This window comes from Rhinoderma darwinii, chromosome 9 (assembly GCF_050947455.1).
Source record: "Rhinoderma darwinii isolate aRhiDar2 chromosome 9, aRhiDar2.hap1, whole genome shotgun sequence".
NCBI lineage: Eukaryota > Metazoa > Chordata > Amphibia > Anura > Rhinodermatidae > Rhinoderma > Rhinoderma darwinii.
Genome location: NC_134695.1, coordinates 92,688,449 through 92,703,480, shown reverse-complemented (window position 1 = coordinate 92,703,480; position 15,032 = coordinate 92,688,449). Strand labels below are relative to the sequence as shown.

General features: G+C 43.5%; 1 protein-coding gene across 9 annotated transcripts in view; it reads left to right on the top strand.

The window, feature by feature from the left end:
* Positions 1–15,032, top strand: part of ZFHX3 (zinc finger homeobox 3) — a 718,852-nt gene that overhangs the window by 678,398 nt on the left and 25,422 nt on the right. For all 9 annotated transcript variants that reach the window (XM_075838516.1, XM_075838515.1, XM_075838512.1 and 6 more), the window contains one exon: positions 13,323–13,557. In XM_075838516.1, coding sequence (XP_075694631.1) covers positions 13,323–13,557 — 235 coding nt within the window. The remainder of the gene's footprint in view (positions 1–13,322; positions 13,558–15,032) is intronic.

Genomic DNA, 15,032 nt, shown 5'->3' with positions numbered 1-15,032 from the left:
GCGACCTGTGCAGCAGGCTAAGTTGCCATGTAGCCCTAGCCTAATGTGGGTGCAATTTTGTCCCTGTTTTACAGGAGCCCCTTTATAACAGGAGCGAATCTCACCCTAACCACATGTCTAATAGATCACTATGATGCTGTTAGATCCGGTCATTAGACGCGCTTGGTCCAGGATTTGCGGCCATAATACGGGCTCAAAAATAGGCCTGTATTACGATTGCATGAACCTGGCCTAACTCAAAATCCTGCAGCCCACAAATGACAAATTAAGGCTGCGTTCACATCCGAATCAGGGTCCCGTTCTGACGTACCGTCGGAGCTTCCCGTCAGAACGGGACCCTGACTGAAACAAACGGAAACCATAGGTTTCCGTTTGCATCACCATTGATTTCAATAGTGACAGATCCCTTGCAAATGGTTTCCGTTTGATTGAGTTGTGCAAGGGTTTCCGTCATTTTGACGGAATGAATAGCGCAGTCGACTACGGTATTGATTCCATCAAATCGACGGAACCCTTACACATCTGAGACAAACGGAAATCATTGGCACCGGATCTGTCACTTTTGAAATCAATGATGATGCAAACGGAAACCTATGGTTTCCGTTTGCTTCAGTCAGGGTCCCGTTCTGACGGGAAGCTCAGACGGAATGTCAGAACGGGACCCTGACGCAGATGTGAACGAAGCCTCACCTGAGCTGTATCTGTACACTTATATGTTTATAAATATAAATCTAATATTATCGATTATTTATGTGGCAGCTCTGCATGGACTGTCATCATTTGGAGCCTGCCATACTGACACCCCGTAACCTATCAACACGCAGCACCCGCAATAATACATTTTGGTGTTCGTGTTTTTGTATGTTGCGAATATTCAATTGTGGATCACTCTTGCACTTTTAGGCTACATGCAGAAGTTGCAGAATTTGATGTGGAAAATCTGCAGATAAACGCAGGTAATTCCGCAGTTAAAATCCGCACTTGATATTGCATGTTTTTTAGGTGTGGATTTTCCATTTTAATGCGGAGGCAGCAGTTCATTCTGTGCTGCGGATATTGGTGAGTTTTAAAAAAAAAATAAATAGATAAACTTGTCCGATACAATTCTGAGATGGAAACGCGGGATAAATTGACATCCTGCAGATTTTAAAATCTGCATCGCAGGTCAATTTACGTGCCGAAAAATTCTGCAACGTGTAGAGATGATATTATTCGGTGTTACATTTACTTTGCTGGCACTGTATTACGGATTTATACATCACGTGCACGTGGCCTAAATGTTTATAAGGTCGGTTTGCTTTATGTGAGGGTAGAGCGTACACTCTCATGATCCAAGTGCTCTCAAGGCAGGTAATGGGTTAATATTTTAGTAGGTAAATGGAGCCTCTCCCTTTTCTGGTGTTTTAGAGCCACTTCTGTTGTTGCAGACCTGTCCGGGCCTGCAGTTTGTCAGTCATGGGAATAAGCCAGGCAGTCCAACCAGTGCAGGGTCATTTTAGATGTGAGGATGGGACAAACCGGATGGTGTGTTTGTGTAATTTTGCTTTTAACTTTTTTTCCTGGGTGTGGAGATCTGAAGCTCCCTCCTTATGTCTTTGTGCTTTCCTCCAGTGACTTGGCCTCCTGTTTATTTATCTGTCCATAAGCATCACCTATTTCTTAGTCGCCCCAGCTGGGATATTGCCAGCTGGCTGTCACGAGGTTGCTAGGAAACATGCAGGCCTCTTCGCCGTTTCCTAAGGACAAGGCCCTGGCTCAGCATTATGAGGCCTGAAAACAGCATGCATCAAAGCTAACACAATAGAGACAAGGAGAAGGCTGTGACCCCAGCCTCATCCTCTCGTACCCTCCTCCCCTCACACTACAGGCTTTCTGTGCATCCAAGCTTCTTGGAAATTAATCTCCCAGAATCGGTGGCAGAGGTAGCAGATGTCTGTATAAGGTTGCACTTTCATTTCTTGCTTGCTCTCACTTAGTATTTTTTTTGTGCGTGTCCGATAATGTTTGGATTAAAGGGTGGGGGGGTCTGTTCACTACTTACTAAGACAACACAGGCCTATTGTTATTGTTTTGAAAGCCACCCTTTCATCCCCATTCCAATCTGTGCCGATTACATCCCTACCACTCGTCCCCGCACAGAGGTCTCCAGCTCCGACTAGGCCTCAGCCTGCACCTTGGTGCTAAGCTATTTTTGGCATCCGCTCAGGAAAAGCCAGGCACCTGCAAAACGGTGTCTTGCTGGCATGGCGATTCGTTGTCGTTGCTACGTCTCATGATACAATAGTTGCTTTAGGCAACATCTATTTTATCACCGGCGATAAATCTCTCTAAGGGCAGTTGTATGCTTAATTTCCAAAGCGTGCTAGACCCACCAGTGAGAAGAGAGAGACACTTACTCAAGGGAGGAAACCTGGCACGGCATTGATAAATGTTATCCTCACTTCCAAGCACAATTAACGTGAGAAGAAGGCAATCCAAGATGGAGCTAATTTGGGACCGTATTGTTTTGTGTTAATCTATTTTGTTTTCCGTCCCGGGAGGGGAGAGGCTTAATGCTTAGTGAAGCATGCATAAACTGCAAGCTCATTAAGAGATGGTCTGTTTATCAGCCTGTACGGAGAGTCCAAAGACATGCTCAGGCAGCTACTGGTGCAAGTTCCCTGTGGGTTTCGGCCCCTCCTCATTAAGTCAGTTCTGGCTATTGATTGGGAAGCTGTGTTTGAAGGAGTCTTACTTAATCCATGCATTATCTTGACAGATTGATCAGACCTGATTGAGAACCTCTTAAAGGAACGAGCAGCCGTAATGGGAAAGTTGGACTCTGTCATCCGTTAGGGTGATTCTGGGAGCGAGAAGAACAAGCTGACATCTTGGAGCAATTGTATTTACAATTAACATGGCTGAAAACGATTGGACGTATTGATTCCCCTTCCTGCAATTACATATCCATTGTTTACATTCCAGCACTTCAGTTATAAAAAGGAAATCCAATAATTATTGCATTATTTAAAGTTAAAGTGCCACAGACTTTCCTGGCTCTATGATCTGCTTGATTTACTGTGCAGTAAGCTTGGAGACTCTTAATCTGAAAGTCAAAATATATTGGCTTTTAATGAGGCTAAAAAAATTAAGACTCAAATGCCTCTGATTGACCATTTGTCCTTTTGGTCTAAATTTAAATAATTATCTCATTGACCATTGTCACAGTGTGAACCGCAGGTTCTCGGGGATGAGACCGGGTGACCTGGTTCTGATATATGTGCTAAGTGCTCATCTGTATGAAGAATAAATGTCCCATGCGTAGAGACAGATAGGCATGCAGACAAGACTATTTCTTGGCTGAATGTCTCAGCATACCAGGACTTTAAGGGTATGTTCACACGCACTATTTACGGACGTAATTCGGGCGTTTTTGCCCCGAATTACGTCAGAAAATAGCGCCTCAATAGCGCTGACAAACATCTGCCCATTGAAAGCAATGGGCAGACGTTTGTCTGTTCACACGAGGCGTAATTTACGCGCCGCTGTCAAAAGACGGCGCGTAAATAGACGCCCGCGTCAAAGAAGTGACCTGTCACTTCTTTGGCCGTAATTGGAGCCGTTATTCATTGACTCCAATGAATAGCAGCGCTAATTACGCCAGTAATTGACGCGGCGTTCAAGCGCCTGCACATGCCGTTACGGCTGAAATTACGGGCATGTTTTCAGGCTGAAACATCCCCGTAATTTCAGCCGTTACGGACGCCCTCGTGTGAACATACCCTAAAGAGGTTGTCGAGTTTTAAAACCCATTTCATACACCCTATGATTGAATTCAGATTTAATAGACAGGGGTCCTCTGTTCAAGATCCTCGTCTCTTGGACAAAGTGGAGATTGGATACAAAGAGCGTCTCTTGCTCTGGAGGACCTGTCCTGTCCTACATTACACAGACAACCCATTGATTTGAATGGACACTGTGTAATACTTAGTATCCCCTGTGGTGGTGCTGCTCGATTACACGGCCCGGGCTGTGTAAATGAGCGCTGATCGTGGATCGGCACTCGATTGCTCCTTTCACAAGGAGCTATGTATTGGGACGAGCGCTCGTTACTCCGATTGCTCGTCCGCATACAGTTCTATCGTGTCGGCAGCACGCCTCCCTGTTTACACAGGGAGATGTGCTGCCGACAACGATAAAAGTTTATGAATTTAAAACTATGTAATCAGTCGAACGAGCGTTTGCTCATTCATCTGATGATCGTTGCCCTGTTTACACCGCGCAACTATCGTTCTATGAACGCTCGTTTGCCCGATTTAATTGGCCATTGAAAAAAGGTCTTTACTGCCAGGTTTCCCAACAGATTGAAGTTGATCGCTGGGGGTCCCAGCAGGAGGAGACTTTGTGATCAGCTTATTGCTAAAGGAACCTTCTAACAATTGGGGATTGAGCAAAGCAGAGAAACCCTTTTAATATTTGAAACATTTCATCATTACCCAAGTTACTGCTTTTACTGGCACTGCAGGATTACTTTACAATAACAGCAATTCCCATTTTGCAGAACCCTACAGGTGTCATGTAAGGGGAACCTCATCAGCTTTGACGTTTCCAAAGTAGAACCAGATCTGTAGTTAGACTACGGCAATCATGTGTTTTCTGGACATTGGGTTCACGGTCTACGGTGCCGTTTGGCCGAACCTTGTTGGATTTTTTAACAATGGCCAAATGAAGACGTGACGTGGGTCCAGCTCCTGATAAAGTCCTCAGTCTGAAAAAAATTCTTCTATTCTTGGATGTGCAGTGAATTGGTGACCTTGACTTGATCTTGCTATTTAAGGTGTGTTCAATTTCACACGCAAAGACAATCGAAGGGTTCGAAGTGGCATCTGTGCTGTTAGTGGTCATCTCTGATATCATTCCCTTGAATATCTTGTCCCCGCACTGCTACATTTACCTTCTAGCTCCGTGTTTCTCAAGGTTCCTAAGCCATGTATTCCCTACGACCTGGACTACTTTTGGGCAGTAATACCCAGTGCAACTTATTTTCTTTCCATTCTGATTTTTCCTAATGCCCTTAAAGCAGCCCAGACAGTGCTTATTCTAAGCGCAGTAATCTGTTACATAGAGCACTGGGTCATTTATTAGAATATATGCAGAATAGCTGATACATTTCACAAAAATAACTGCAGGACGTGATAGGTGGGTTGTGCTCTTTATCTTATTGGACTCTGTGGAATAGACCGTTCCTCGGCATTGTTTTTATTACACAGTGGTGGCCTTACTGACCTGTGGTTACTTGTTAGAGATCCTCTGCGGTGGGATTACAGTTGAAACCTACTTAATCTCTTAGAAGCCTTTTTTGTCAATAATGACTGCTTGGCTTGCTGTGTTTCGGCAGAGAGGTTATTTATTTGGCTGTATTTTTGGCTGTAGTTTGTAAGTCACTTTTGGCTTCAGATCCGTTTTAAAGCTTGAGGGACCCATTAGATATTTTTTTACTAAGCCTATCATAGACCTTTTACAAGTAATCTTTATCCTAATGACTAGTCATCTTCGTTTAGCCTGTGCCTGTGGTTCTGGACCTTTTTTCACCCTTGGTCCAAGATTTAGGCCCCCTGCACACGGCCATAGCCGTAATCACGTTCCGTAATTACGGGCACGGACGGCCACGGACAGTCATCCGCATTTTCGGGCTGTGCTCTCATTATAAAGTATAGGAGCATGTTCCATAAATGAAAAAATTGTTTGCGGATCCTCTCTACGGCCCGGACACCTTCCCGTAAATATACGGGAGGTGTCCGTGGGCCATAGAAATGAATGGAACTGTACTTTTATCGGCAATTACGGATCCGTAATTGCGGATCAAAATTACGCTCGTGTGCATGGGGTCTTAGTCTTCTTCAAGATGTACCCTTTCCCAAAAGATATATATACAAATAAAATACTAGCTGTCATATGACGATCAGAAGACCTAAGGGTTCATTCACACGTTGAGGTGCGTTTAGAACAGCATAAAAAACAACGCATCCGAAAACCAACTACGTTTTTTCCGCTTTTGGTGTGTTTTTCGATGTGATTGTATTTTTTACTGCATTGAAAAACGCACAAAATTGTGATAAAAACGCATGCAGTTTTCGGATGCGGCTTATGATGTGGTTCTAACCATACCTCAACCGCAATGTGTAAATGGACCCTAATAAAAATGACCATTTCGAAGAGTCAGCTGCGAGTGATAGCAGCAGATATAAAATGCATTGAATTTCCTTTTGATTTCACTGTATATGTTCTTCTGGAAAATCTTTATCTGTTTAGCCTCAGCATAGAACTCGGCAGCACAAATCTGTCCCCTGTCCAGGCAGTTTGTTGCAATGTATCAGCCTGGAGTCCCAGCTGTTTAGCTCACAGACCTAGTCTGGATACATTGTAGCAAAATAAAAAGTCAGAACCTGTTTTAAGCCTCTGGATGAAAACAACAACGATGATTCAATTCACTGTCCGCAAGCAGAGGTTTTTTTTAAATGTTGAGAAATGAAAACATTAGATATATTAGCAAGTTGACAAACTTTCCATTCCAAAATGAATAAATGGGTTATGGTTATTATAAAATAATAAAGATTTTATTAGCATAAAACCTGATTTACCGACTGGTAGGCATAGGGCCATGCCACTGTAAGCCACCTTCTAATCCAGATCTCTGGATTTAAAAACCTTTAGTAACCCCATTTATTATACACGGACTGCTATTTAAACACTAGTAACTCAGCAGTCTGAGTACTTACAATTACAGAATACCTTTGTGTCCAGCTGTTATAAAGATCTCCTGGTGAGGTCTGGGCCTATGCGCCACTGTGAATATTAGCTGCATCCTCTCTTTTGCTTCTAACCTGGCACTAATAGGAAATAGAACTTACAGCCATGCGTTTTTGCGGGTTGACAGATGCCGCCAATTGGGGCCCGCAGGATGTAGCAAAGAGAAGGCGGCTATCAAGGACTAGTTTTGAGAGGTGAAGTTTGGTCATGCCATCTTTATTGGCGAGTCTATTTAGGGAAAAATAACATTTGTGAGGAGGGGGAAGCCCATGTAATCATTGTCTTTTGTTTTTCTAATCCTGAGGTTTTATCACATTGGTATATATATATTATGTGTAAATATATGTGTATGTATATAAATATATATACAGCACACAAAAAAATGGCGACAGCACACTGCGAATACTAAAGCCACCTAGGCCACTAAAAAGAAATAAATATGCATTACTGCTAAATCTACCTAGAATAGGGAGGTTCTTAGCGCACATTTTGATCAAATTGCGTGAGCCCACCTGCCACGACAAGGCGACCTCTATGAGATGGGAACCTACGCTGCACATACACCCAGAACTGGAACTAAGCCCACATATATCTGGGGATGGTAGGAACCAGCATTAAACTAATTAAATTCACCCAGGGTCGAATGGAAGGAGTGCAAGATCAAAAAATTGAGGCAGTTACTAACCCCACCTGAATCACATAAACACAAAAGTTTGAACAGCCCATTCCAACAAAATGAAACAAAACATGTATAAAGGTACAAGAATATATATAAGACAGAGAGCCCTTGTTCTGTGCCACATGATGCTAAATTTTTATCCATCTTGATTTCCTCGGGTAGTAATATTTATGCCACCTCTCTTAACCCTTTTTATACATGCATCAGAACTGTACACAAACAGACCAGTAAAAGCCTAGAGTACACCGGTGCCCTCCGTTTTACAGAGATCTTAATAAAACCACAAATAATTACAAACAATTGCATCTAGCTACATAACAGACCTTGGCACAGGCTTTAAATACTAAATACGCAATAAGATGCTAATAATTCATTGTATGAATACCTAGACATCTGGCAGGCTTATGTGACTTGTGTGCTTCGGGTTAAAGATTTTCAGAAAATATAAACCATATTTTTATGAATAAAGGGATGCAAAGCACGTGGCTTTTGTCTTTACTGGCAGCCATATATTGTTTTAATCATCTAACCTACCTGCAAACTATGATGCCCCTCTTTCTCAAAGGTCTAGTGACTGCTCGGCCATACAAGCAAGATGGATGTTTGGGCCTCAAATTAGCTGGGTGAAGAGGGCAGGAATAGTGGCCATATTGGTTGTCACTCTGCTTTCCCACAAACAGAAATTACTCAAGCACTTAAAGGCAAAATTCATTTTTAAAAAGGACCTGTCACTAGGTTATATATGTTGAACTGGTTAAAGCGGCTCTGTCACCAGATTATAAGCGCCCTATCTCCTACATAATCTGATCGGTGCTGTAATGTAGATAACAACAGTGGTTTTTATTTTGAAAAACGATCATTTTTGAGGAAGTTATGAGCAATTTTAGATTTATTCTAATTAGTTTCTTAATAGACAACTGGGCGTGTTTTTACTTTTTACCAACTGGGCATTGTACAGAGGAGTGTATGACGCTGCAGTGGCGGACACAGACTGCAAAAGGCCCCTGTGCAGATAATGTGCCAGGGCCCCCCCGCCCCCCCCCCAATACCGACAAAGTTACCTAAACATATATATGCATATAAAAATAAACCTTACTAATAAAAATTATGAAGGAAGATTTATATTGTACATTTTATTACCAGTTTAGAACACAAGTAACACATTTTTTTCCGGGTTAAATTCTTATCTAAACTAAGTCCCTAAATGTGGGCAAAGAAAATGAAAAACCTATACTCACCTCCTCCGGCGCCTCCGTTCCCCCTCCGCAGCCCCTATCCCTTTCTGTGTTTACAAAGCTGCTGTGGTGACGCGCGGTCGATGGCACATGACCGCTGCAGCCAATCAATGCCCTCAACAGCGATTTGCTGTGGAACTACTGTCCTCAGCAGCACACCAATGAGGAGTTATTGGCAGCAGCGGTCACGTGCCATCGGCAGCGCGTCACCAGTGCAGCCTTGTACACTTGTAACACAGACCGAGACAGGAGGATGGGGGCTGCGGCGAGGGAGGAGGTGAGTATAGTTTTTTTATTTTCTTTGCCCACATTTTCTTTGCCCAGCTACTGTCCACGGGGGGCCCGCTGATGGGCTCGCAGCTACTGTCCACGGGCCTCTGTCTCAGTCCTCAGCATCGCGCAGCTGAGAACTGAGTCGGCCAGCAGAGGAACGGGCCCCCTTCCCACGCGGGGCCCTTGTGCAGCTGCACCGGCTGCACATGCGGTATGTCCGCCCCTGTGACGCTGACCAATCAGTGACCAATCAGCGTCATACACTTCTCATTGTTCCAGCCCATCTTCTTTCAATGCACAATCATGCTGTAAGGCCCCATGCACACGACCGTAAAAAACCTCCGTTTTTGTGGACCGCAATTGCGGGCCGCAAAAATGGACCCATTCACTTTCATTGAACGCGGACACCTTTCCGTAGCGCTACGGATGGGTGTCCGTGCCGTAGAAATGTTCTGAAAATTATGGAACATGTCCGTTCTTTTGCAATTTGCGGGCCGTGCTCCCATACTTTGTATGGGAGCACTGCCCGAAAATGCGGGTGGCAGTCGGCGGCCGGCCGTGCCCACAATTGCGGGCCGTGATTGCGGGCACGGTCGTGTGCATGGGGCCTAACAATGGGCTGGAACAATAAGAAGTGTATGACGCTGATTGGTCACTGATTGGTCAGCGTCATACACCCAGTTGGTAAAAAGTAAAAACACGCCCAGTTGTCTATTAAGAAACTAATTAAAATAAATCTAAAATTGGTCATAACTTGCTAAAAAATGATCGTTTTTCAAAATAAAAACCACTGCTGTAATCTACATTACAGCGCCGATCAGATTATGTAGGAGATAGGGCACTTATAATCTGGTGACAGAGCCTTTTTAACTGACTTAAATAGCGCTGTCTTCCTCATTCCAGCGCTGTCTTTCTTTTTTTTTTTCCTGGACCCCCCCATTCCAGAGATATGGCCCACTGTTGGGTTGGCTCCCTATATGCCAATTTGCTGCAGTTAGCCAACAGGGCGTGAACTACCTTCAAGCTGCATCGCACTGATTGGTCTTCATCAGAGGAAGGGAAACTAGCTCCACCCCTTTGGCTAACTACAGCAAATTAGCATATAGGGAGCCAACACAACAGAGGACCATATCTCTGGAACAAGGGGGTCCAGAAAAAAAAGAATAACAGTGCTGATCTAGTGACAGGTTCAGTATATTATGCAGGTTTTCCTCATTTAAGATATAAGAGCCGCTTCATTACACCCGGCAAACAGCAGATTTTACTGGGGGAAGTTGTTGCTGCTATAGGGAAAATCTAGTATTACATGTGGCCATTCAAAGGTGTTTCATCCATTTTTTTACATGAACGGATCAGGTCTTCGTGATCGAGAGCCGCTGCTTGTTAGCGGCTCACCGCACTGGCTCATAGAGGGGGATCCTTAGCTGCTGTCCAAACTGGCTCATAAAGCGGGCGGCCTATTAGGGCATGTCCACATGAGACAACCCCTTTAAACTACGATAACCTTCTTGAAAAGTCCATAGGACTTCCCCGCTGCAAAGAATAGCCCCTGTAAAGCCAAGACATGATAAAGTTTCAGGACAATATAACGGCAGAGTTCTTTCTTTTAAATCAGTGGTTGTAATATTTATTTTAGTTTATTCATGTTACGACTTGCAGACCTGTAGATTTATAAAGTTAAACTAATTCTTTTTTTTTTTTCATTTTCCTTCTTCCCACCGGTATGTCATGAGTCATGTCCGCATATTTTGCTGAATATTAATAGGGCAGATAAAGAAAAGTGACTTTTGCATTTTGTATCATTGTCATTGTGCAATATTACATTTCTCGGAGAATGCAGTTAATTAAGTCTGGAGAGCTCACGTACATCTGCAGCTGTTCGGTAACTAACCGGTAGGACAATAAGTACCGGGGTTGAGTCGACTGGCCGGTTATGCTGGGATTTGTAGTTTTTCAACCTCTCCTAGGCCAGATTAGCCTTGTCTGTTCTGCTTTATCAGTGGTCTACAACTTGTCATGAACCTATTACTCCCAGCATCCCATGACAGCCTTTGCTGGGAGTAGTAGTTTCAACAACAGCTGAAAAGCCACAGGTTGGAAACCTCTGTGCTATATAATTATTCATATTGAGGCTATACAAAATCAGAATAAGCAGACAGTAAGTTTATGAACCTTGCAGAAATCAGCTTCCAATCTAAGATGACCGCGTCCTACTGGATGTGATTTTGCAGTCATAGCACGCAGCCATTTTAGCGAGTGCTGTTTAGATGGACAGGGAGGTGTCACGTGGAAATATGAGCGTTCGCTTGAGAGGAAAATGAATGATGTGCAGGGCCAAAGCCCTCCCCAGTTCACCAGGAAATTCCAGGCCTGTCTGCAGGTGGTGGACCGCTGAGGATGTAACCAGCCGTAGACTTTTATGGACTATTTGGAACAGGACTAGGAGGACAGCTGCTTTCACATAACTTTTTCATTAAAGAGATGGATTCTCCAGCTGAAGAGTATGTGATTTATGACCTGAGGTTGTGGAGATCTGAAAGAAGCTGAGAAAGAGGCCTCTGTGCTTTTGGGAGGGGATAAGGGGTGGGGGTGAGTGTGAGTATGTATGTATGTATGTGCATATATATGTCTGTGTGTGTATGTATTTATATATAATGTGTGTGAAAATACTGTGTATCTGAGTCCTCTATCTATCTATCTATCTATCTATCTATCTATCTATCTATCTATCTATCTATCTATCTATCTATCTATCTATCTATCTATCTATCTATCTATCTATCTATCTCATATCTATCTATCTATCTATCTATCTATCTATCTATCTATCTATCTATCTATCTATCTATCTATCTATCTATCTATCTATCTATCTATCTATCGTATGCAGAAGGACGCTATGCATTTTTTCTATTTTGTTACTGTCCTGTAGATTTTTTCGGGTATATTAGACAATTTATTTATATTATGTTTGCATATATTTTATGTTGTACATCCTCTTGATGTTGTGAAACCAACAGTATAGGATGCTGGTAGTTGTAGTTCTATCACTGTAAAATCTGAATACACGATTGTTGATACATAGTTGCTCTATAAAGAGGAAAAAGTGTGTAATGGTATAATACACATCTGTTAGCAAGTTGTGGGACTTGTGGTCATTTTATTGGTCATCTTGAGGCATCCGGCGTGATGATGGTGCGCAGTGTTTTTGGTACTGACAGTGTAAACAAAACCGTGTGCGCTTCTGTCTCCCATCCCTCGGGTATTCTCTGCCTTCCATCAGAATGTACTTCTGTCTGTTCTGTTTTAAAGTGGTGCTTCAGCTAAACCTGATCAATATTTTGCTATCCATGCGTGAAGAACCAGATGTTAGAAGTTTCCCATTGTTGGGAAAAAAAGGCCCCACAAGCTTTCTAGCAATCAATGCGCTGACACATGCGCTGATGGCCGCCTTGAAATCTGGCAGGGACAGATCCGTTTCCTTTCAGGGTGCATGTATTTTTGCTTTAACAGCTGCTTTTAAAGTGACAAGCCTTTAAATAGACAGCGTCCGAGTCCGTTTCTGCCTTTTGCATTGTGCAGCCTCCTTTGGAGGAATCCTACTGTCCTCCCTACTGTCCTCTCTACTGTCCTCCCTACTGTCCTCTCTACTGTCCTCCCTACTGTTCTCGCTACTGTTCTCCCTACTGTCCTCCCTACTGTCCTCTCTACTGTCCTCTCTACTGTCCTCCCTACTGTCCTCCCTACTGTCCTTCCTACTGTCCTCCCTACTGTCCTCCCTACTGTCCTCCCTACTGTCCTCCCTACTGTTCTCCCTAGTGTTCTCCTTTTGTAGACCTGTAGGATTCTCTCTACTTCATGACCAAGTAAACCTTCTTATCTGCTTACATCTAATGGAACTTTATGTCACTACATGAAATTCATAATGTATGTGTTTTGTGCCAGCCAATATGGCTGCTATTACAACTCCCATAGGGCTCACCCAGCTTTCCAAGATAACTGAATGGCCAATCTGTCTAGTCATATAGTGATGCATCCTTTGACTCCATGTCCGTATAACTAGTAAAAAGCGCTGTTCGGGTTGGGTGATGATTCCTGTCGGACCAGTCATAGTCGCCATATTGGTCTTCATCCAACTTTCCCAGAAACCCATATAACAAAGAAGGCTGAAAATATAATGCAGTTTATTTTTTGGTCAAATTCGTGTGGAACAGAGGCAGTAATTGCTCAATGATGACCTGACACATGTCCATTATCTGATCATAATTTTATTTTAGTAACTTTTTGTCGTTGTCGTTGTTTTAGTCATACAGACACTCATGACCTGTGTTTCCTTATATCCTCAGCACTTACAGCAGCACGAGAGTGGGATCGAGGGAGAATCGTCCTACTACCACTGCGTGCTATGCTCTTATTCCACCAAGGCCAAACTCAACTTAATTCAACATGTCCGGTCTATGAAACACCAACGCAGTGAGAGTCTACGCAAGCTGCAGAGGCTCCAGAAGGGGCTGCCAGAAGAGGAAGAAGACCTTGGCCAGATCTTTACCATCAGGACATCTACACCTCCTGCAGAGTCCGGTCAGTGCTTTATCTTTACTCTATATATGTCTGCCCATATTCTTTCATTGCCGTGACTAGTGGATTGCGGGCACACCATTATACACGTGACGCCCACCGGAAAGTGCGTGCACACCTGTGTTTATGGAGACACATCTGCTTTTTATGTAACTGCAGATTTTCCAACCACACTAACCTTTTCCTCCATCTTCCCCTTGGGACACTTTCTGCTAATTGCTGCAATAATGAGACTATGCAAGTATCTGGAGAGACAGACAATCTTACCCATACTGCCCCCGGGATGCCACACGGAGTGTAGTATTCTCACTTGTGTCTGATATAGAGCGGATTCCTGTTCTTGCCACACAGACGCTTTCAACCTAAAGTTAAGCTCCAACTTTTGACCAAAGTTTCAAGTAACAGAAAAAAAATGCCTTATGCAATCTACAGAATGTGTTTTACAAATATACACTATGAACGCCTTAATGGCCAGTTCACACAGTGTTTTGGCTCGGAAACTGCTTCGAAATCAGCGCAAAAAAAGTACTTTGATTTCATTGGGAGGCAGAGACTTTTTTTTTCAGCTGCGGTTTTTAGCCACTCGCAAGAAAAAAACAACCCGGCATGTTCAAGAACAAGCTGCGGTTCTGCCTCTGACCTCCCATTGAATTCAATGGGAGGCAGCGAAAGCGTTTTTCGCTGCTTTTTTTTTTGCCAGCGGCCCTCAAAGTCCGTGGCCGAAAACTGCGGCAAGAAAGTGCGGACAAGGCAAAATCTGCCTCAATATTTCCGAAGGAGTTTTACGGCAGATTTTTCTTCTGCCTGCAAATTCCCCCTGTGTGAACTAGACCTTAGATTGTGGTTAATTTGTTAGGAGGAAGTAAAATGTTGTTTTTTTTTTACTTTTTGTTAAACCGTTATAAAGTTCAGCCTTTCCTACATATTCATGTAAATGTTCCTGGAGCTTCTCAGCACTGGAGATATGTGAGATTAAGTGGTGGTCATGGGGGAAGGGATTTCCCTGGACTTCCTGTTATCCCATCGAAGAGCACTACAGTCCGCCTCTCCCCGGCCTGAAATAGCTGCTTATAGCAAAAACTTCAACTGCAAAGCAAAAGGAAATGTCATAAAGTTTAGGTTCGATATCCCTTTAAGACGCCTTCTGCAGCTTTATTCCATTGTTCCCCTCACGTTATGGTTTTCCTTAGACCGGTATCTCAGGGGCTGCTGTTTCTATGCAAGGCCAAAAAAGATGCTGGCCGGGCCTCTCACATTCCTCCAGTGAGACAGAATCTTCTTAGTGGACGTATTGTTTCAGCAGATTCTGTTAATCTCTTCCCGAGTCCTTGGCATCTCTTTTTTTGCACATTGCCCTCATTGTTACAGGTCTCTGCTGAGAGTGTGTGGGGCTGGAGAGGGTGGGGGTCTATAAGGGATACTGAGCACAAAGCCCGCTCCTTGAAGGGAGCTTTTGTTTGGACAGGAAGAGGTTGAGT